At 36.4% G+C, this 25749-nt stretch overlaps 1 protein-coding gene across 1 annotated transcript in view; it reads right to left on the reverse strand.

Annotated features, from left to right (window-relative positions):
- Window positions 1-21307, reverse strand: part of LOC118766390 — a 29418-nt gene extending 8111 nt beyond the window's left edge. The window contains exons 1-5 of the mRNA XM_036509803.1: window positions 20723-21307; window positions 18488-18587; window positions 16765-16853; window positions 16206-16321; window positions 15387-15480 (exon numbers count right to left, since the gene is read on the reverse strand). Of these exons, the coding sequence (XP_036365696.1) occupies window positions 16239-16321; window positions 16765-16853; window positions 18488-18587; window positions 20723-20798 (348 nt within the window). The 5' untranslated portion in view covers window positions 20799-21307 and the 3' untranslated portion in view covers window positions 15387-15480; window positions 16206-16238. Of the gene's footprint in view, window positions 15481-16205; window positions 16322-16764; window positions 16854-18487; window positions 18588-20722 lie in introns of the transcript that reaches the window.
- Between the last annotated feature and the right edge of the window lie 4442 nt (window positions 21308-25749).

Genomic DNA, 25749 nt, shown 5'->3' on the forward strand with positions numbered 1-25749 from the left:
ACATAATTCGGGTTTTCTAAAGTTACATGTCTTTCCGGGGCCTTTCCTAGTTTTATTCCTATTGTTATCTTTACTTATTATATCTCCAGTTCCAGACGGGTTTCCCTCTTTCCTTCCCTCAAATCTTCCCTTATTACATGGGTTCGATGTACCCGGTAAAGGTAGACTGCTTGTAGCTTTGGTATTAGGCGTTACATGATTATCAAACACAGTTCCTTGGTCATCCTCAAAGGAACGGATTTTTGTCAGTGAACAGGTCGTGGACTTTAGCGACGAAAATATTTTGACAAATTGAACTTAAATGTTGAAGTGAATCGAACGGCTTTTGTGTGTTTCTTAAATGGCTTACAAACACCTTCCACGCTGCAATTGTATAAATAGTTATTGAAAAGGATTATAGTGTGTGGAGAATGGAGGTCATCTCCGGAAATATTTTGATTTATATAATTATGTGTGTGTGTGTGTGTGTGTGTGTGTGTGTGTGTGTGTATTTTTGTGTGTGTTTGTGTGTGTGTGAGAGAGATAGAGAGAGATATAGAGAGTGAGAGAGTGTCCCTGTTTGTGAATGTGCTTGTGGGAGCCTTTGCCGCCGTGAGCGCTACATCATCTGCTGGATATGGAAGAATATTCCATCAGCATTAGCCAAATGATGTTGACGTTGCTTTTAAGATACACCCAAGACTTGAACCTTGTGCTATCCACTCACAACATAAATCATATCAGCTTCACCTATTGCAGCCCAATTATTTCACCTCAGTAGGCCCCGCTCTTTTTACCATTACACTAAAGCACACTAAAGGAAAAACAGACCCCATAAATTTCAAGAATTCTTTGGACAAATTCATTCAAAAAAATCTCGGATAAACTCCCTGCACTCCGTAAACAATAACCCTCTCCTTGAATAGGCCATGTTTTCCGATTCCTAATTTGAATAACTTTGCCAGGTGGCGCTCTTAAGTTAGACATGGTCCGGGCAGATACTGGCCGAAAAATATCAAAGCATCAAAGTAAGTATCAAAGTGAGTGTGTGAGTGTGTGTATCCGTGTAGATTTATATAGACTCATAATAGTTTCATGTATGTTAAGTATTCATACCCAAACCTCAATACAGGAAATAAGTATGTTCATACACTTTTAATATTATAGAGTCGGGTACCGTTCGAAAGCCAAACGAAAATAGAATTAGAAGCTATACAAAGAATTTTTTCTTAATGCGACCTGTCAGCCACCATGCTATGCTGAATGTCATAATCTCTATTCCCTAGAAGGGAGGAGGAAAAGACGAGCGTGGATATACATCTGGAATATTTTGGAAGAATAGTGGCACAAATATCAAGACAGGGTGCCATTCCATTGCGGTGAAGATCCCAAAATTGCTACCAGCAGAGGGGACAAAATACAGAAGAAGATTTGGTTTCATGGGACCAGAGATTTTCAATATCACCCCCAAACACCTGAAAGACCTCCAGCGGAATGGAACAGAATTTAAACTTTTCCAGCGGATGATCGCGGATGATAATTTTCTCTGTTTCTATCACATGCTCTAGGTAGGATTTAATGAGATGTGATATATATTTCTACATATGTATGTATATAAATGTGTTTGTGAGTCTAATTATTGGTTAGTATTAATTTTAAATGAAGTTGTATAGAAATTGAAATGTCTACCATCAAATTACATGCCTGTAATATTCATGTTTGATGGTGCTTCCGGCAGTTTATTGCATCTATCCTTTTGATTCTGTTGAACCGTTAATATCTGCACCTTTTCTCCTCTCTGTATTTGTTCTTTGCCTCTCAATGTTTTATGTGGAAGTGCACATCCTCGAAACGTCAAATACTTTTCCATTCTTTCCAAACACTAAACTAATACGACGGGCTTCTTTTAGTTTCCCTCTACCAACTCAACTAGTATGGCTTTGGTCGAGCCGAAGCTACAGTAAAAGACTCTTCAAATAGACGTCAGTGACATTTGAACTCAAAATGTAAAGCCAAACGAAATGGTGCTTAGAATTTTGTCCGAACGTTTAGCAAATCTGCCATCACATTGCTCTCATTTTTCTTCCAATATGGTTAGAAAAGTGGATTGCAAATTTACTATACAACGTTTCATATAATAATATGCAAAAAATGAACAGCTTTAGCAGTCAGGGAGTAAAAAATCTGAGCACGAACTTTCAAAATAGCTCTTTCTTCATTACCATTAAAATATATTTTTAAAAATGTTTGTCTCATTTTTTGATTTCACTTCATTAACAAAAATATAAAAATATAAACTATTGTAATAGGGGAGGTTGTAATAAGAAAACGCATACAAACTGGCAGTACTCCGTGTCTGGTTTCTTTTCAGGAAACATTTGCATAGCTTTTGGGCACAACTCTTTGCTATCTTTGGGGCAATTCTTTTGTGCGGTGATCCCTGAAAAATTTAGACATTTTAAAAATATTACGTAACACTGATAGAACGTTCGGTGAAAAAATCTGAACTTTTGATATTTTGGAATATTCGATGTACGTGGTTTTGTGCTTGTATAATACATATTTTCTCGTAGAATGCCCTGCATTTCATCCTGGATTGTTACCATATGCATACATTCATTGAATAAATAATCCTTTCTAATGTTGACACAAGGCCTGGACATTTGGGAGAAGGGGGGGACTAGTCGATTACATCACGCCCAGTGCGTAAGCGGGAAATTATTTCATCGAACCCGAAAGCATAAAAGGCAAGGTCTACCTCGGTGGAATTTGTAATATCCATTGAATAAATAATAACCGCATGCACATGGCGATTAATTTGTGGACTTCGTTTCCTCTATCAGCGTACTTCAAATATAAAGTTTCATGTCAAGTTGTTCATTGAAAGTCAAAATATTTAATATTTGAAAGGGCTTCAACAGAGTGGGGTTTTCCTTTTAAATGGGAAAACGCATTTGACTTCGTATTACTTCCGATAGAAAAAAGAAAAAAAATCTTTGAAAATAAAAATGACAGAAACACAAAAACATACATTCATACGTACAGATAGGCATTCGTACATATGTACGTACAACGACAACTCAAATAGCATGTTTACATAATACTATCTATCTCTGACATGGAAAGACCCAAATATGAGCCCCATAAATAACTGGTTAAACTTCAGATAACCATATATCTTCTGGAGGTAACGTCGCATTTAACTAGCCACAAAGGGATATATAAGGGATATATATCATGGACCTCATGTATTATAACATCGGCGAGCAATGTGTTTCAAGTACTGGTTTTCATATTTTCGTTGGGGTTCTTTTGATCGACTCGTAATAAGATCCGAGGAATAGTAAAAACTGGAAATATACTCCACCACATACGAAAATCTTAACATTAATGTAGAACCGCTTTTCAAAAAACGAAAGGAAGCTGGTTGACGTTTACATCTAGCAACACAAATTTAGGGTATTCCATCACATCCCTTTAGCTACGAATTGCATCACCAAGTGCGGAAGTGCATCCCTTGACCAATTTTGCATACATGAAGCTGATGATAGGAAATTCGGAAAGCAGGGCATTAGAAATATTCCATGTCTGCTAACACCAATATATAGCCACATGTGTTGCGTGATTCTAAGGCAACATGTCACTAGATGAAATGATGGGAGCACAACAGCAAAATACCATGCATGAATATGTCGTCACAAAAGTTCGATTCGACAGCGGCATCGATAATGTGAAGCTATAACCGGATACCTAATATTCATTTGTACATTGGCAGCTTAAGAACAGTTGCGAGGATATCACGCATATCATAATCATGTGTACGAAATTACCTTCGTATTATTATCTATGGAGAGTCAGCAGGTTGTAGCCAAGACACTGTAATATGAACGATTAACACCAGACAACTGTGTGGTAGAGACGATAAACCACAAAAATTGGAAAATGCACTGGGGGCAGGGCTGTGTGCAAACCTCAATCAAACACAAACATAACTCCTGAAGCAATGATTTTGGAGAGAAAAGAGATTATGTAGATTAATGGAAATCACATGTCCAGATGTCAATATAAAGCTAAAATGCAAGGAAAATGCACATAGATACTGAAATCTCGAGAACTGTGCAGGTACTTTACCGGCACTATAGTATTACATGTAGTTATTTTGACATTGGCGTGTGTAACCAAGCGTCACAGCACCTATATTGAGAAACAATATTTTAGCAGAAATCGTTTATTATCGCATTTTGGGAGAGACTTAGTATGGCGTGAAGATATCAGACGTGATACGAAATGCTGTCTGTATCCTTTTCGTCACATGGAACTATTAGTAGCACACAGAAATATATACTATGTTTATTACTCTTACTCTTTTACTCGTTCAGTCATTTGACTGCGGCCATGCTGGAGCACAGCCTTTAGTCGAGCAAATCAACCCCAGGACTTATTCTTTGTAAGCCTAATACTTATTCAATCGGTGCCTTTTGCCGAACCACTAAGTTACGGGGACGTTAACACACCAACATCGGTTGTCAAGCGATGTTGGGGGGACAAACACAGACACACAAACAAATACACACACACACATTTACATATATACGACGGGCTTCTTTCAGTTTCTGTCTACATAATCCACTCACAAGACACTTACCCAAGGTGACACGCAGTGGGACTGAACCCGGAACCATGTGGTTCGTAAGCAAGCTACTTACCACACAGCCACTCCTACGCTTCAGTATGACTCACTAAATGTTATGGTGTTGTTGATCTTAGCTTCACGCAACAGCATGCAATTAGCTCTACGTGAATAATTATAAAACGTATTTGTGACGTAGCATTGAAGTAGGTTTTAATGAATGCCTCTAATCGTTTACGAGTTCTGTGCTTCGAAGTAAATATTTGATGCGGTGAAGGGATTCCATGACTACGTTTTGGATGAGAGGGAAAACAGCCATCATCAGGAGGACAGGCATCAAGCAGGCAGAAACATGGAAAAAGACAATGTACGTGGGATAATGACTGCAAGAAACGTACAGAAAACGAGAGAAAATTAAAAGATGTGTATATGCGTTCTTCTGTGCCCGTGTGTATGTGGAATATATATATATATATATATACAAAAAGTGAGAGAGAGAGAGAGAGAGAGAGAGTGTGTGTGTGTGTTTGTGTGCTTGGGAGGGATGATTAAAAGAAAAACTGAAACAGTACGGTTTTTGATGGCATATTTATGTGCCAGAGAAACTTTGACGAGCTCAATTGAATTACAGATTCTCTAAGCGTTGACCCCTTTTCCTGGTCTAGATATAACAGTAATGTATCATTGTGAACTTGTTAGATATATCACAAATGTGGATTGTGGCAGACAGTCAGGCAATCGTACAGGCAGATAGATAGATAGATAAATGCATAAATAGGTAGATAGGATAGATGGAGAGGAGGAGAGAGAAGTGAAAGACAAAGACGTAGAAATAGATAAAGAGACAAAGAAACAATAAAAGGGAAATTGAGAGTAATAAATGAATGAAGCGGATGGATTAATGGGTAATGTCAAAAGAAAGGACTAAAAAGAGAAAGACAGAGAGAGCGAAAGAAAAGAGAGTGAGTGAGTGTGTGAGAGAGAGGGGAGAGAAAGTGAGAGTCTAAGATGAGAGGAATTTGTGGACAAAGAAAAGGAGGGCGTTAAAGAGACGGAGTGAAAGATATTGCTTTCAAATGTGGCACAATGCCGGCAACAGTTGGGGAGATGGTTAAGTCCATTACATGGACTCCAGTACTCAACTGGTATTTGTTTTATCAACGCCAAAATGATGAATGGAATATTCGAACTTGATGGAATAGGAATTCAGATTGTAAAAGCAGTCGAAATGCTACTACAAGTTTCGCCCGGCGCGCTAACGGTTCTACCACCTCAGGACCTTAGAAAGGGCAATCGTAGTAGCTATATAGAAACGGGACGAAGGAATTAAGTAAATGGGAAAGAAGAAACTAAATGAAAATACAGAGGTACAAAGGGAAATGTGAGAACACGTTAATCATGTAAAAATTTAAAACAGACCTTGTCAATATGAAGAAGGCTTACTTACCTATTTCTTTACTGCTCACAGGGGGCTAAACACAGAGAGGACAAACAAGGACAAACAAACGGATTACGTCGATTACATCGACCCCAGTGCGTTACTGGTACTTAATTTATCGACCCCGAAAGGATGAAAGGCGAAGTCGACCTCGGCGGCATTTGAACTCAGAACGTAATGACAGAAGAAATGCCGATACGCATTTCGCCCGGCATGCTAAAGTTTCTGCTTGCTCGCCGCCTTTATCTCACAGTTACTTACCAATAACGAAAAGAGCTAAGAAAAGAATGATGGTTTTCATCTTGATTGAATCCTGTTTAGTGGAAAATATGCTCATGTAAGGATTTAATACATGCAAGCGCAGCCTAATGATCCTGGCGGCTTTTGTTTCTAAAGCGTTGATTACATTCGCTGTTTGTGACGTAGGAATTTTCCATTGTTATGTAATTCAAAATTTATATAGTTTTTCACGGATGTATTTTTTTATTCTTAGTTTATATTTACTTTTTAAACAGTAATTCTATTTTCAATTTAATTATCCCACAAAAATGTGATTTTATTATTGTTTTTGTTTTTTTTTCATTTGGGGATTCCAAAAGTTACTCGTGAAACTTTGTCGTGCGCCAGTGTGTGCATTTTTATATACGGACCCCAACATCTCTGCTTATACATGTAAACAATCGTAGGTGTTATGCATATATACATATATACATGCATATATATATATATATATATATATATATATATATATATATATGTGTGTGTGTGTGTGTGTGTATGTGTGTGTGTGTGTGTGTGTGTGTTTGTGTGTGAGACTAAATAAATAAAATATTCCAAAACTCTGGCGACCTCCTCTTTTCTCAGTATTCAATGTCTGTACACCACTTCTAAAACTATATATGTATATAGATTTTTGTTTTGTTTAGAAGAGAACATTGTTCTGTTTTCCGATTTGGGTTGAGGTTCCACGAAAATGGAGATAAATAAAAACATAAATAGATAGATAGGTAGATAGATAGATAGATAGATAGATAGATAGATAGATAGATAGATAGATAGATAGATAGATAGATAGATAGATAGATAGATAGATAGATAGATAGATATATAGATAGATAAATAGAGAGAGAGAGAGAGAGAGATAGAGTTTTACCATTAATTTCTTTAATTACACTGTTATGATTGTCTAGCTACTAGCATAAAACATGAGTTTAAGGATGTTGACCTCTTTTACAATGGGATCTATCTATCCATCTATCAATCTTCATTGTCCTAGAACCTCTCAATAAAAAAAATATACAATATTCTCCGCTGATAAACAAAAAAACACACCTGATTTATATAAATGAACAAACTGTTCGCACATTCACCAATTTTATTTGACAATTTCGTGCACAAACGAAAGCGGTATTGATAATGAATTAAAAATATACTTTTCCAAAGTTCTTACGACTTCCTCTTTTCTCATATTTATACATACATACATATACATACACACACACACACACATATATATATTTACGTATACGTTTCTATATGTACGGAGGCACACGCACGCACTCACGCCCACGTCCACGTATATATATATATATATATATATATATATATATATATATATCGACCCCGAAGAATGAAAGCCAATAATGACCTCGGAAGAATTTGATTAGATAATCTAACGATAGACGAAATAACTCTAAGCATATCGCCCTGCTACCTAACGATTCTGCCAGCTCGCCTGTCTTAATAATAATAACAACAATAATAATAATAATAATAATAATAATAATAATAATAATAATAATAATAATAACAATAATAATAATAATAATAAAGATAATAATAATAATGATAATAATAATGATAATAATAATAACAATAATAATAATAATAATAATGATAATAATAATAATGATAATAATAATGATAATAATAATGATAATAATAATAATAATAATAATAATAATAATAATAATAATAATAATAATAATAATAATAATAATAATAATGATAATAACAGAATATGTGGAGATGGACAAGAAACAATAAATCATATTATCTCTGGCTGCCCAATCCTGGCTAAGAAGGAATATATTCACAGGAACGACAAAGTTGGGACCTATATACACTGGAAGCTATGCCAACATTATGGAATAACAACAGAAAAATAATGGTATAGGCAAACACCAGAAAAGGTCACAGAAAACGAGAAAGCAACCATACTCTGGGATATGCCAATACACACAGATAGAGAAATTAAGGTCAACAGACCAGATATAGTTGTCAGAGATCATGAAGAAAAAAATGTTTTCCAATTGATGTATCAATACCAGCGGATGACAACGTGTCTCTAAAAGAAATGGAGAAACTTTCACAATACAAAGACCTGGAAATAGAGGTAACCAGAATGTGGAATCTAAAAACAGAAACAATTCCTATCATAATAGGTGCATTAGGCATTATAAAAAAATATTCAGACAAATACATAACAAAACAAAACAGGACTTACAAACACATATAACATACAGGAAATTGCACTACTAGGCACTGCACACATCCTACGCAGAACACATTCCATACAATAACCACCAGGGCATCACACCAAATCACAGCACATACCTAAGCACGATATAAAAAATATACTACTGATTCATAATAATAATAATAATAATAATAATAATAATAATAATAAAAAGTGAAGAAACAAATGAACCAAAAAACTATAGACGCATAACCTGCTTAACAACTATGTACAAAACTCTAACATCTGTCCTGACGGAATATACCTACAATTTTTTAACAGACAGCAGTATATTCCCTAATGAACAGAAAGGATGTAAACGTGGATCCTACGGCTGTAAAGGTCGACTACTCATCAATAAGATGATCTTAGAAGATTGTCACAAACGACACAAAAACTTATCAATAGACTGGATAGACTATAAAAAAGGCTTTTGATAGCCTACCACATAGCTGGATTAGGAAATGCCTGGAAATGTATGAAATAGCACCTACTCTGCGAAACTTCTTGACTGTAAGTATGAGATCATGGAGAACCACACTGACTTTGAATAGTGACAAATAATTTCTAAATGCTGGTGATGTAAAAATTTCGTGTGGCATTTTCCAGGGTGACTCACTGTCACCACTCCTCTTTTGTTTATCCTTAATACCTCTCTCAAAGCTGCTCAATGACGCGCAGTACGGGTATAAAATATTTGATAAAAATATAAATCATCTCATTTACATGGATGATTTAAAGCTTTTTGCAAACAATGACAAATAACTCAAGGGCTTACTAGCGATAGTCAAACAATTCAGTGACGACATCAGAATGCAATTCGGCCTCGATAAATGTGCAAAGGCTACCTTTATCAAAGGAAAAATGACAGAAACATCTAACGTTAACCTTGACCAGCAGAATGTCATAAAAGAACTAGACCCAGCGGAGAGCTACAAGTACCTAGGGGTAATTGACGGGAATGGAATAAGGCATTGAGAGATGAAGGAAAGGATCAGTAGAGAATGCTATCGAAGAGTGAGAGCAATACTCAAGACAGAGCTGAATGCGAGAAACAGGATCGAAGCGATCAATGCATTAGCCATACCAGTCGTGACTTACAGTTTCAATATTATTAACTGGTCAATTACTGAAATATATCAGCTTGACAGAAAAATAAGGAAACTGTTGACAATGCATAGAATGCACCACCCTAAGGCAGATACAGAACGACTCTATCTGCCAAGAAAAGAGGTAGGCCGTGGTCTTTTGCAACTGGCAATAACAATGAAGATTGCTACAATTGGCCTAGACACCTACCTGAAAAACTGTGAGGACTGGATGTTAAAACTTGTCTCAAAACATGAAAACAAGAAAGCATCATACTCAGTCACAAAAACAGGCAAAGGAATATCTAAGCGAATTCCGAATACAACCAATTTCGGAATTAGAGATAGACATACAAGAAACAAGCACAGAAAAAGCTAGGCGCATGAAAACCCGTGCCAAAACTGCGGCCTTAGATATTCTGAATAATAAATGGCAGGAACAACCTCTCTATGGCAAATACCCAAAGAGAGCGAATAATGCAGATATCGACAAAGCCCTGACCCATCAATGGCTAATGGTCTATGGCTTAAAATCTGAAACAGAGGGGTTTATCATAGCAGCTCAAGATCAATGCCTACCAACAAGAAACTACCAGGCCAACATATTAAAGAACGGCAGTAGCCCAACATGTCGTGTATGCCGACAACAAAATGAAACCATTGACCATGTTGTCTCCAAATGCAGTCTTCTAGCGCCTACAGAATACCTCAGTAGGCATGATAGAGCTGCACAATATATTCACTGGATAATTTACAAAAACCTGAATTTGCCCCATGAAAAAAAAATGGTGGGAACACAAACCACCTCCTGTGCTTGAAAATGACACATCTCACTCCTCTGGAACGTCACCATTGAAACTGACAGGAAGATGGATGCAAATAGACCAGACATTATATTGAAAGTCTTCAGACAAAAAACATGCCTCCTCATTGATTTGACTGTCCCAATCGATATAAACGTATCTGTCAAGACCTACCAAACACTGAGCAAATATAAAGATTTTGAAATAGAAATCAGCAAAATGTGGAAGCTGAAGACTAAAACAATACCTGTTGTCATAGGTGCCCTGGGAATGATAGCGAAAGGGACTGATTGCTACCTAACTCAGATACCAGGAAACCCCAAAATGGCAGAAATTCAAAAGATAGTGCCCATGGTAACTGCTCATATCCTACACAAAATACTCTCTATGTAATCCCAAGGTTTAAAACAAACTTTTTCTTATTTAAAAAAAAAAAAAAAAATTAATTTTATTTTTATGTATTAGACATTCACTAGTTCAACACCCAAAAAATCCCCAATATATGGCACAGAACTTCCAACCTGTTGTCTCTTGAGGTCTCTGGGTGAGACTTGGAGCCAACTTGTACAGACATAAAGCAAAAGTCAAACATAGAATAATAATAATAATAATAATAATAATAATAATAATAATAATAATCCTTTCTACAATTGGCACAAGACCTGAAATTCGTGGAGAGGGGAATTGTCGATCACTTGGACCCAGTGCTCTACTGGTATTTAATTTATCAACCCTGAAAGGATGTAACACTAACTCGACTTCAGCAGAATTTGAACTCAGAACGTAAAGACAAGCGAAATACCGCTAATCATTCCGCCCGTTGTGCTAGCCCACCGTCTTCATAACAATAATAATAATAATAATAATAATAATAATAATAATAATAATAAGGAGCAAAATCATACTGCCTCACACATGGCCATCCAGCAGCATCCATTACCAGCCATGATATAGCCGCAGTCTTCTGGAGTGACTTGTAACCGTCTAAATTGGTCCTAAATTCGTGTTCAAAGGTACATGCAGTAATTTCGGCGGACGAAGGCTCTCACAACACCTGCCCAATACCTGTTGCTGGCAATGACTTTGTCCTTCTCTGTTGCGATTAAGTGTGTTAATTCAGTTGATAGCTCTTTACTCACTAAAATGTTAGGGAAGCGGACAAGCTAAAATAGGAAACGGTTCACAATGGTTACAATTTAGCAATCAACGTCAGTCGCGGATCAGTAAATGGCTACGTTCACCTCAGGTATCGTCCTGGAATCAAGCGAGCAGGCACGCAGTTATCAGATCGTGGAGACAAGCATTTGCATCTTGGAGATTTGGACTGATATTTGAAATTAATGCTTTTGTTTTACTATGTTGTGATAAATCGTATGCGGTGGAGCGCATAAGTTAGATCCGCTTGATGTAGCTCAAGCGATTCTACGAAGAATTTAAACTCTATAATGTCGATATTATTTTAGGCGCATATTTATTTACTAAGAAATATTATCAAATCTGTTCGCCGTTCCACAGTTGACAAAGAGGAACATTGGGAATAGCAGAGTCGGAGAGGTTTGCTGCGTCCTGGGACTATTCATTGTCACTAAGTGGAATGGTTCAACGTGTAATAAGGTGCTTGCATGCAACACATCGTGTTTTGTCTCTGTCTTGACGAGGGCAAGATCAACACTCAAGTCATGAGGTGAAGCAAATTTTACTATTAATAATATACCAGCAGAACAGTAATTAATAGCATTGGTGAGTGATGTTCATGGATCTTTGTATCAACATCATATTGCGAAAACTATGTAATATATTGTAATCTATTTCGTCTCCTACGGCATCGGCATCTTATAATGATTCTGAGAGTCGCTCCGTTTCTTAGTCCGTCCGTCCACGTGATTACTCGAACGGGAGGGGATGGGAGTGGTTTTGGTGTGTGTGAAATGTGTAATTCGTTTGTTTAACGAAGTTCCTTTTCTGCGTTACATAACCCGTCCATAAGGTTTTCACTTGAATAGTTGCAGGGAAAGGCGATGAGCGAAATAAAAAAGAAAGAGGGAAAGGCGATGAGTGAGAGAGAAAGACGGAGAGAGCAGCCTATTATGTCTAAACATTTGCACATAAATTAATTATCGTATATCAATTTGCTTCATTTTTCAATGATTAGCAGATGATGCAGAAACAACAAAGGCTACGCTATCAGGGTTTTGAATAAAGTTTTCAGACAGCCCAATAAGTTTCCTCTTAATTCCTTGAAACATTCATGGGGACCGCTAGTGAAAACATCATGATACATATAAAATTATTACTAAAGTACTGGTTTCAAATTGTGGCCCAGGGCCAGTAGACCGGACTCAGTGCTCATCAGGAATTTATCGTCCATGAAATGATGAACGGGGAAAGTCGACGCGGCAGAATTTGAACACAGAACATAAAGACAGACGAAGTGTCGGAAAGCCGTTCGCCCGGCGTTCCAACGATTCTGCCAGCTCACCGCCCTAAATTTGTTCTCCATATTATTATGTTATATGCACCGTGATCTGTAGAATTTTTATTCTGTCACACTATTTATAAGAAGTATCAGAAATAGTCTCTGTGAATTTGGTAATATTTCACGAACGTCTGCTATCGTAACTGACTGTCTATAAAAGATGAAATGAATGTTTCGAATTACATTTTGACTAATATTTATTGCAAATGAAATGGTTTCTGTCTGTCTTCTGTAGTCAGCGTACTGAAATAAAGTCTGAGACCGCTGGAGCATATAACCTCTTTCCAATTTCTTCGTTTCCATTACGCCACGATATCATTAGTAGTTACCATTTACACGTTTAAAAAGGAAATACGTCTGATTCTTAAGAAATATATAGGACAACAATTATATAGACATTTCAGTAGTATGCTTTGATTCATGTTTGTCCTTGGATAGTAACTGTTATTTACCATTTCCTTGCTTCTAAAATGTATGAAGAATCGCTAACATTTCCTTCCAACTTTGCTTTTCTTACATTTCTTCAAACCCCAAAGTATCCTTCTCAATGCATGGCTATGATGCTTCCTCACTGATCCTGCTCCCGATAAAGGACACACATATTGCCAGCCATAAATAGACCTTCTCAAGTGGGTAAGGTCAAGCGACGGGCAAGCAAATCTGTGGTATTGAGCAGGATATTTGCTTTAACGATATTTCTGCTTCAGCAAATGAAGCGCTGAATTTTTCTGAAATATACAGGAAAATAGGTCCGCTGCAAACATTGGTATCCAGGTCACAAAAGCAGAGATTGAAGGGAATAGTAGACATTTCTTTTGATTTCAAGAAAGAAACAAATGGGAAATAACACTTCTTTTATAATTTTTTTTTTTTTTTGTTTTAGTCATTTGAGTGTGCCCATACTGGAACAACATTTGAAGAGTTTTTTATAATCGCACAAATCGACACTAGGACATTCTTAGTCTGGCACTTATTCTATCGGTCACTTAGTCGAGCCGCATAGTTGTAGGGACGTAAACAAACTATCACCAGTTCTCAAGGCGAAATGGGAGACAAGCACATATACAAAGACACAAAGAAACATATATGCATGTATACGACGGTTTTCTCTCAGATTCTGTTTACCAAATCCCCTAATAATGAGTTGTTGGCTTGAGGATATAGGAGAAACAGTTGCCCAATAAAATTGCTGTTAGGCAGTATTTCTCATTCTATTCTCACATTGCTGCATCCACCAATGCTACCTGACAGAGTAACAGTGTCTGCCCTTCCCAGCCAAAGTAAGTCGGTGGGATGACGTTCACAATGGATTCAGGTGAGAGCTGGATTCGTTCGACACGTGACAGTAGGTGTTGGACATAAACACACTGGTAAGTAATACTTGCGCACTCGACAGAAACGTACAGAACCTTTCGTCTCAGTTTGAGTGCGTCTCGGATAAAGGCACATCCATATCAGTAGAGTTAATCCTAAACTGGCAATGCCTCTGGTTGCACTGCCAGGCCAGGTATTTTTGGAAATTAGCCACTAGTTTCAGTCCCTAATTCCTCTGGAACAGACTGACCAGCTCATTCTCATCAACTCCAAGAACATTACGACACCTGCCTGCCACTAACCCCCTGGTAGAATGGAACATCAACTGATCACATTGCCCGACTGACAGAGGGTTGTGAGCACTTGACGAAACTCTGCCTCGTTGTACAATAAGTCAAAGTTTCAAGCTGTGGAAAATCCAGTCTGGTAAATGAAGCGCTGGAGATACTATAACCTCAGCGCATGTCTACTCATCAACAACCAAGACATGCGCAGCACTCCATCTACCGGTGTTAGCAACAGATGGAACGCCTGACCGGTGGAACGTTTACCTGCCACAGAAAGCGGAACTAAATGCAGTCTAATTTGGCCAGACGTAAAGTGGGGCTAGGCGTGGAGGTCTGCGACGTAAGCATAAGCCACCTTGACTCGACCTTCAAGGAATACTTTTTGCTCTGTAAATATCTGGCCGATATCGGTCACTCTGCTCGTTACTACATCCCAGTACTTACCCAGGAAGGAAAAAGTTGCTAATCCAATTACACAACGGTAACAAATATTACAATATACAACTTTGTGCAAATAACAATAAACTCACGAGAAAGACGCGCAAGGCGTGGCAGTCGACGAACGATAGCAACCACAACCACAGCAACGACATCAATGATAAAAATCCTTTCTACTATAGGCACAAGGTCTGAAATTTTGTGGATGGGGGGCTAGTCGATTATACGGAATTCAGTGTTTCTTTGGTACTTCATTTATCGACCCCGAAATAATGAAAGGCAAAGTCGGTCTCAGCCTTATTTGAACGTAGAACATTTTGACGGGCGAAACACTGCTAAGCTTTTGGTTCAGTGCTGCAACGATTCTGTCAGCTCACCGCCAAAACATCAATAATGATAATGATAAAATCAAAGATAAGCAATTGCATCAAGAAATATTTATTTCTGCATGTATTCAGAATATACTGCATAGAGACAGTCTCTAGACGAATTACTGACTGGAACCTGACCTGTAATGAAAACAAAATAATATGTATTGAAGTATTTGAATAAAATATTGATTTTCATATAAGTTATGTTTATTGTATATAATTCAGTAATGTGAGTTTGCGTTTCCTTAAAAATCTATCTAACGTAGGTTGTGATCATTTTTTGGTGTTGTTTCAGGATGATTACAGGATCTTAATAAAAATTATATATTGTATCTGCGTACAGAATCAAGATAGCTAACTTGCAGGAACACTAGTAAGTCGGAGGCAATTCTTACTGTCATAGAGTCCGGCTCTTTGAAGGTCTCAGTTCGAATCGTGTAGAGCTCATATTTGCATTTCATGTATTGTGGGTCAATATATAAAGTAGCGGTGTTTATGCAAACAATTTCACCGGTTTCTACAAATTTTCCTATCTTGAACGTGTTACCTCTGTACTTTATAAGACATGGAGACCAAATAACCGGCCTTCTGAGTCCCAGGAATCGACGTAAAATATGGGCAGTCCTTAAACTGCATACATACACATATACACATAAACATGTTTACATACTTGCTTACTATATCTACACTCACGCATAATTGCTTTCGTTTGATAATTGTTTTACATTGATCTGATATTGAATCCTGACACGAACATAAATATAACGGTTCGAAAGGTGCTTAAAAAAGATGCCTATCACTTCCAAGGCAGTCGGGTAGAAATACAAGCATTGAAGCTATTAAATAGTTACAATTATCCTTACGTCAAATATTTTCTTAGTTGAATTTCTCTTTCTTCACACCAACGCAGATATAATAGATACCATTAATATGATGATGTGAGATTTCATTATGCCATGCAGGCTATCGGTCGAATTCCCTATGTTAAGAAAATGAAAATAAAACGATTAAATAGATTTTTATGATGATTACATTCCAAATTCAAAGAATCTTTTAACTTAATGTGAATTTGATTCACATAGAAATTCTGTTTTTGCATGGTTAAATTCTGATCATTATAGTTAACGGTTACGAAAAAAGCACTGAATTGCCTATAAATATACTTCATGCTAAATTGCTCAGTCAACGAGAATGTGTATAGCAGCATAAATTACTTGCTGTCGCCATTTGTTTATAATAGTCCCTTAAATTCGCAAAATCCTTCGTTGTCCAAGCATTCTAATGCTAGGGAGACGTGAAAACACGATCAGACATTATAAAATCTTTGTTGTTCGAAATATAATTCGTTGATATTTGTTTTTTGTTGGGTTTCGTTTATGTTTACAAACAAATGAAATACTAAAATCATTTTAAATAACACACCTTGGCAGAGTAGTACATAAATCCTATCGAAGTAATCCGAACAGCCATGGTTTACTTTTGCTAAACAGGAAGAAAAATATTCAACACGCCTGAAAAAAAAAATGAAAAAAACATAGGGTAATATATAAGAGAATATATACAATATTGTACCATACAAAGTCTTTTACTTCAGCCATTACTAAAATTGACGAACAGAGGAGAGGTACTGCAAAAGAGGGACGCAATAAATAACAGCTTTACCGTATACTATGATGGCTGAGGATTGAGTGACGAGGTTCTAGCGGTGGAAGCCAGGATTACAACTATTTTGTTACACAGAGAATTAGATAGATAGGTAGATAGATAGATAGATAGATAGATACATACATACATACATACATACATACATACATACATACATACATACATACATACATACATACATATATACATACAGTTTAATATTGAATTTGTTTGAAGCAGTTCGAAAAACGAACGGAAGTGCTAAGAAAGACATTCTCCAAATTCTAACTGCCATTTGTTTTCAATATACAGTATCTGTAGACCACTTCAAACATAATATACATACACACACGCACACACACACACACAAACACACACACATACACACATACACACACGCATAATATTCGAGTACATATACGTACAGATATATATAAACTTTTCCTTCCGGTCTTTCAAAATGTGACCTCGTGTGTACCTTTGGCGATTTTTTTCCCTCTGTCTTCCCTTCTCTGGATCTTTCTTTCTCCTATGTTTCCGACGAAGAGCGCCGCTCGAAACGTTAAACCCTCCGTCTTCCCTTCTTTCCTGAGCGTCCAATAATACTATATTTGTTCCACGTCCACGCGTTAATGTGTTTTTTTGTGCTTTCTTGTTTGGATTAACTATATATATATATATATATATATATATATATATATATATATATATATATATATATATATATATATATATGCATGTGTACACATATATATATATACACACACACATATATACATACACATATACATGCTTCGGTTGAGGACGAACACAGAAATACACACACATACATGCTTTTATACTTATGAATGTGTTTCTGTGTTTTTATAAATATATGTATAATTTACATTATGTTGAATCATCAATGTCTAAACATTTTCTACTCACCGTATCTTCTGTTCCCTCTCAATGCTTTCTGTGGAAGAACGCGGGCTCGAAATGTCAAAGTCTTTTCTATACTTTGTGAAAGTTAACCGAATATAATGCTTGTTATTCCTTCACCTATCTCCGCTTTCTGTTGCATTTTAACTTGACTATAATATATATATGTCCATCTACCAAACCAACTAAAAAGGCTTTAGTCGAACTGAGGCTATACTAAAAGGCTCTCCAAATTTGACCTGAGTGGCATTTGAACTCAGAGCGTAAAACCAAGAGAAATGCTGCTCAGAAATTTGTTCAACGAATGTGCCAACCCGTCGATCTCTTTATTCTTGCAATATGGTTAGAAGAGAGGATTGAGAATTATAAAATGCAACATAACATATACAAATCTGCAAGACTCATTAGGTTTAGCAGTCAAGGACTAAAGTGTTTGTGCACTAACTTTTAAAATACCTCTTTATTCTTTAGAATTAATACATAAAAACTATTTTGTTTTAATTTATGATTTCATACCATTTACAAAACTAGAAAAATATAGACTGTTATAGAAAAAAGTTATAAGAAAACGTATATTTACTTGCAGTACGAATTCTCGTCGTCTTCCTCGGGTGACATATCCATAGATTTTGAGCACATATCCTTGGCTTTTTCGGGGCAGCTACCATCCGCTGTGATCCCTAAAATTGTTAAGACTTTTCTGAAATCACTTCGTAACACTGATACAGCATTCGACGTAGACTTAGCACATTGTAATTTAATCAACTGTAACTTTTGAAAATAATGAATAGCATTTGGCATTTTAGAATTTTAAATGAGTGGAGTCTTGTGCTTGTGTAATGCATTTTCTCACGAGGCCTAGAAATATTGAAATGCCATGAATTGTATTCTGTGTTGTTATCATATGCATATATTAATTGAATACATAAATCTTTTTACTGTATATACAATACCTGGAATTTTGGGGAAAGAGGCAAAGACAAACTCGGCGGAATTTGAAACATCTTTGGAATAACCTCATACATATGGTGATTATTCTATATATTTTGTTTTCCTTTATCATCGTATTTCGAAAGTATAATTTTATATTAAGTGGTACATAGACAGCTGAGACATTTAATAGTTGAAAGCGTTTCAACAATGTGGGGTTGCTGAATACCATTTAAATGTGAAAACGTATTTAACTTCGTACTATCTCTGGGAAAAAAAACTTTGAAAACGATGACATAAACATATGAAAACGTACATCCATCCATCCATCCAGATATGCATTCGTACATTCGTCTATACATACGTACGTACAACGAAGCCTCAAATAGCATGATAGGTGGGCAAGACTCTCCGTATATCGATGAACCCTTTCTTCGACTTCGCACAACTGAGCCCTATTAATTACTGGATAATCCTCAGATTATATCTTCTGGAGGCGGAGTAGCATTTATGTAGTCACTGAGGAATATAAAATCCTGATAAAAAAATATGGGCCTCATGTATTAAAACATCGGCTGACAAATATGTTTGAAGTACAAGTGTTCATACATTCATTCCGATTCTTTGACTCGACTTGTGATGAGATCTGAGGAATTGTGAAAACTAGATCGATACTCTACTACATATGACAATCTTAACAACATTGATGTAGAACGTCGTTTCCTAAAACAAAACCAAGGTGTCTGAGGCTTTACATCTCTCGAGACGGTTTCTGGATATCCTATCATAACCCTGTAGCTACGAATTGAAACACCAAGTGCAAATGTGCATCGTTTGACCAAGGTTGCATACATGAGGAGGCAGATGACTTATTCTATGACTGCTAACACCAATATATAACTACAGGAGTTGCACGATTCTATTGCAGCATGACACGAGACGAAAGGATGAGAGCATATCAGCAAAACACCATGCATGAATATGTTACCACAAAATTCCGGTATGAAAGCAGCGTCGATTATCAAACTAGTCTTTTCTGAAGCAATAGCTGGATACCTAATATTCACTTTCAGAATTATGCATTTACAATTTAAGAAAAGTTGTGAAGCAAGCAGCGAATATATCATCCACATCATAATCAGTTGCACGAAAATGCTTTCGTATTATTTGCTACGGAGTGTCATGATGTTGTTGCCAAGACACTATGATATGAAATCCGTCGGAACGATTAACCTAATGTGTTTTGCAGTGTGGTAGAGACGATAGCCTCAAAAATGAGAAAAGTCACTGTGTGCAAACCTCAGTAATATGTGAACATAAAACGCGAGGCAATGATTTTCGAGAGGAAAGAGATTATATAGAGAAATGAAAGTCACTTCTCCAGATGTCAATATAAAGCTAAAAATCAAGGAAAAAGCAAATATATGCTAAAATCACGAGAAATGGTATTTCAGCCGTGTTATAGTATTTGAAGTGGTTATTGTGGCATTAGCGTTTGTTATCAAGTGCTACAGCACCTATAATGAGAGATGAGGATTAGCAGAAATGGAAATAACATACCCTCAGGGGCTGTATAAGATAGATAGATAGATAGATAGATAGATAGATAGATAGATAGATAGATAGATAGATAGATAGATAGATAGATAGATAGATAGACAGATGAAGATAGAGAGACAGAGAGGGGGGGAGAATAAGGCAAAGATGAAGAAATAGATGAAGAGATAATGAATCAGAGTAAAAGTAAGGGAATTTGAGAGTAAAACAGAAATGAAGCGGAAGAATTGATGAGTTATGTCAAAAGAAAAGGCGAAAAGGCGAAAGGATGCGACGTGAGAAATTCTGAAGAGAAAGAAGAAGAAGAGTGTTTTTCACAGTTACTTACCAATAACAAAAAGAGCTAACAAAAGAAAGATGGTTTTCATCTTGATTGAATCCTGTTTAGTGGAAAATATGCTCATGTAAGGATTTAATACATGCAAGGGAAGACTAATCAAATTTTGCAGCTTTAGTTTCTAAAACGATGTAAGCATTCGTTATTTGTGACGTATGAGGGTTTGTTTTTATGTTGTTGCTATTCTATATAGTTCTACGGATGTATGTGTTTTTTTTTATGTTAGATTATTTATTTTTTAAACAGTAATTCTATTTTCAATCAATATAATTAGGACATTGAAAATATGTATGTTCATATATACGGTGTATGACGTAGGTGGGCGCATTATTATATACGTATCAAAAGAATTTTCTGATCTATATTTAGGAGAAGGGAATTATGTACGTTATTTACATTTTTTTAATATTTGACGGATATTTGTCCTCATCTCCTTTGTTGTTAACGCAACGTTTCGGCTGATACACGCTGCAGCCTTCATCAGGGGTCTTAGGGAAATGTCGTATCTGTGTTCTCATCCCTGAGGTATTTTTGATGTTGTTGTTGTTATTATTATTATTATTATTATTATTATTATTATTCACCTCTACGCCAAATGTTCGTGGACAGTTGTGGCAAAATGTTTCTGTTTATATTCGTAAACAATCGTAGTTGATATATATACATGTTTATATATATGTGTGTGTGTGTGCACACGCACGTATGTTCTGTGTATACGTATAAAAATGTGATTATCACTCGCTGAGGACGGGTACACACCCAGAAACTCGAGTCTGTGTGTATGGCATCAGGCTAGGGATGGGAGCGATAACCTCACCTCACAAATGCTAATCGGACACAAGATGTGTTTCGTTAGCCAGCTGGGAGAGATGTATTCCTGAGGTTATAAAGGCCAGTAGCCCTCTCCCGTATAGGACGCTGCACTTTGTCGGCAATTATATGTTAAGATGTTTGTTCCTTCTCGAGCCATGTCTGGCTGCTCATAAAGGTCGGTTTCCCGGTTTCCTTGGCGTATAGGATCCCTACCTGTATCGGACGCCGGTCTGTCGTAGGTGAGCTGCAAGATACAGAAGGAAAGAGTGAGAGAAAGTTGCGGCGAAAGAGTCAGCAGAAGTTTGCCATTACTTTCTGCAGGAGCCGCGTGCAGCTTAGGTGTTTCGCTCATAAACGCACACATCGCCCAGTCTGATACACACACATACACACACACACACACACACACACACACACACACACACACACACACACACACACACACACACATGTATATATTTGTATTTATACTTGCGTTATACTGTTAAGAACGTACTGTATATAGCTCGACCAGCTTCAAGTTTCACCCTGTGATATCCTGTAGTAGTATTATAAGTACTTCTATATTTGCGTTTTTGCATCTGACGTGGGTGAACAGATAATTGAAAACAGTTTGAGTCAAGAAGTATGGAGTACTCCATATGGTATACCATGTTTTCATATATATGTATGTATGTATGTATGTATGTATGTATGTATGTATGTATGTATGTATGTATGTATATATATATATATATATATATATATATATATATATATATATATATATATATATGTATGTATGTATGTATGTATATATATATATATATATATATATATATGTATGTATGTATGTATGTATGTATGTATATATATATATATATATATATATATATATATATATAGATATATATGTATGTATGTATGTATATATGATTGTTTCCTTGTATATACATAAATATATATACAAGGAAACTGAAGCTGCGTATATATATATTCATATATGCAGCTTCAGTTACCTTAATTATAAATTCCCGTCACAAGACACCGGGTGACCTAGAGGTAAATACGTTAGCCCGATGTTTCACACTGTGGGACTGAATTCAGAACCACGTGACCGGAAACAAACATCTGACGATGTAGCCGCACCTAAGGCACCAATAGAGAGCCACACCATATAAGCTCGATCGTACATTTAGGTGTAGATATAAATACATAAAAAAAATGATTAAGTGCAAACACACACTAAAACAGCCATATACATTTGAGTGCGCGCGCGTGTGTAGTGTAGTTAATGCACATTCGTTATAAGAATCAGTTGTTGACATTGCATGCTTCTCTAGTGTCATATGATTAAATTTAACAATGATAATTTCTGTAACAGACGCGGGAAAATACAACGGGTATCATTATTTATAGATTAAAAGAGGAAAAAAACTTAGGAGACGACATCCGCGTTTGTATAAATATTTATAATGGAGTAATTATTTATTAAATATAAAATGACAATTATATCTTTCTAGATGAAGCGGTGAAACCTATCTCTTGACAGATTTCCATCATTGTGTCGAGAGTTATATATGTTGGATTCCCACGATGATGCTATTCGACATAGTAAATTCTGAATTTATTATTAATCACTTGTTAGAATTCCGCAGTTTAATAGTCTCTGATATCCGATATCCCAAATAGTATTATAACTTTGCATACACATTTCGCATTTCATTAAATTAAGACAATTATTGGTGAAGTCCATAAAAACGGCCACACTAGACTTCTTTAAAAAGAATCAGTGAGACAACATGGAGACAAGATCTTATTAGTTATTAATGTTTCGGATCCATAGTTGCATGCAAGAAATACGGAAGGCTCCGGAAAGATGACACGTATTACAATGAATCATCTTTCACTTATGGAAACCCTTCAAACCAACGCAACATGAAATTTAATAAATACTAATAAATATGTAATGTTTCTAATTTATTGACATTCGATAGTTCCACGACCGAATGGGTTTAATAATTAATATGTGGTTTCATGAAAGTGAATTTATGGGGACGAATAACATCGTTACAGGATCGGATCTCTGAACTTGTATAAAAGGTTCACTAAATTCAGTATCGTCATTATACAACACTACTCGAAACATGTGTACCACTTTCTCTCTCTCTCCCTCTCTCTCTCGTCTAACTCTACCTCTCTTTCCTCTCATTCTCTCTGTCTTTCTGTTAACGCACACGCATACACACACACACCTACCCACACAAATATATAAATATCGGAATGCATAGCTAGCTAGCTAGCTAGATAGATAGATAGATAGATAGATAGATAGATAGATAGATAGATAGATAGATAGATAGATATGTTTCTTTATTAGCCACAGAGGGCTGCACACAGATAGAACAAATTACAAGGTAGACCTTTTCTTTTGAAGGTTTAAAAAAAAAAAAAAAAGGAAGGGGGAGTTTCGATCAAAAGGGATCATAAAAGGAGAGAAAGAGGACAAAAAAAAGGGGGGGTTTAAAAAAAAAAAGGGGGGAGAGGAAAAAAAATTGATCAATGGGGAACGTTATCACAGAAATGTCAATATGAAGTGTAAAGGGGAGGACAGGTGAGGTTTACCCGTGGAAAGAAAAGCCTACGGAAAAGACCACGGTAACCTCGGTCAATGAAGTCACATTTTAATTTTTTTTTTTTTTTTTTTTTTTTTTTGCAAATAAGCAACTCTCTGTTTTCGATTTCTGGGTTCATAGGACTATGCTCAAGGTGGCTTCGTCATTCATACGTGCCATTCTTGCTACATTCACCCATCTTTTTTTAAAACATTCGCTAGACAAAACTTGCCTCTCTACTCTCACTTTCCTTTTCAAGTGGTACTTGAAGAAGTTGATGAGAGATTGACCAGAGAGGAAAGTGTTTGTCTCCAATCCTTTCAGACGCGTCCACCAGATACATTCTTTCGCCATAGCCACAAGGATGATGAAAATAGCTCTTCCTTCCGGTTTGAAGGAAGGAGGCGTGACAATATTAGATAGATAGATAGATAGATAGATAGATAGATAGATAGATAGATAGATAGATAGATAGATAGATAGATAGATAGATAGATGTAGGAAATTAAATAAATGTGCAGAAAACAAAATATCATGCAAGTAATGTCATAATATAATTCCTAAAGACGGAAAGCTGGAAGAATCGTTAGCACACCGAGCAAAATGTTTAGCACGTTCCGAGTTCAAACGGCGCTGGGGCCGATTTCGTCTTTCATTCTTTCAGGGTCGATAAAATAATTACGAACTGAGCACTGATTTCAATGTAATCTACTTCGCCCTTCCTCTGAATTTGCTGGTTTTCAGCCGAAATTTGAAAGCATCACCGAATGTCTTGTTATGTTTGTGATCTATAACATTCAGTGAGTAGAGATTTTTCAGAGATTTACTTGCAGAATAGAACTATTATTGTCTGACTATTTAACAATCCTTTTAACAGTTTATGGTTGCAATATTGACAAATTAAAAAGGCTGCGATCTGGCAGAAACGTCTGCACGCCGGGCGAAATGCGTAGCAGTATTTCGTCTGCCGCTACGTTCTGAGTACAAATTCCGCCGAGGTCGATATTGCCTTTCATTCTTTCGGTGTCGATAAATTAAGTACCAGTTATGCACTGTGTTCAATATAATCGACTTAATCCGTTTGTCTGTCCTTGTTTGTCCTCTTTGACAAATCAATAGTAAATGAATCAAGACCTCAAAGAAAATGCAGGAATAGAATAACTGCATTTAAAGTAGACTTCACGAAATTGTTTTTCACAAATTATATTCAGCATTAATACAAAGTGTAACCCGTCACAAATAAGCAAGTACTTTCTGGACTATTTATTTTCGCCAGTACTACATAAAAGTGCGGTATATTTTAAAATAACTATGATGTAGATATATAAATATATAGATATATATGTAGATATATATATATAAACATAACCTATGGCGAATGATAGACAACTCAAAGACGAATTAGTTAAGAAATTTTTCCTCCCGCCTCGAATTCTTTTGGGGCAATGCCAACCAGATATATGTGCTTGGTATTGGACTCTGTGCCGGAGACATTGTCTCAGTATGCTCAAGAAGTTCTCCCACGTACGATCTTCAGCAACCTGGTTCACGCGCGATACCTCTAATCGCTACCACTCACGCTGCCATCACGCCTGTTGCAGTACCTTCCTT

Source organism: Octopus sinensis, linkage group LG15 (assembly GCF_006345805.1).
Source record: "Octopus sinensis linkage group LG15, ASM634580v1, whole genome shotgun sequence".
In the NCBI taxonomy this organism is placed as follows: Eukaryota; Metazoa; Mollusca; class Cephalopoda; order Octopoda; family Octopodidae; genus Octopus; species Octopus sinensis.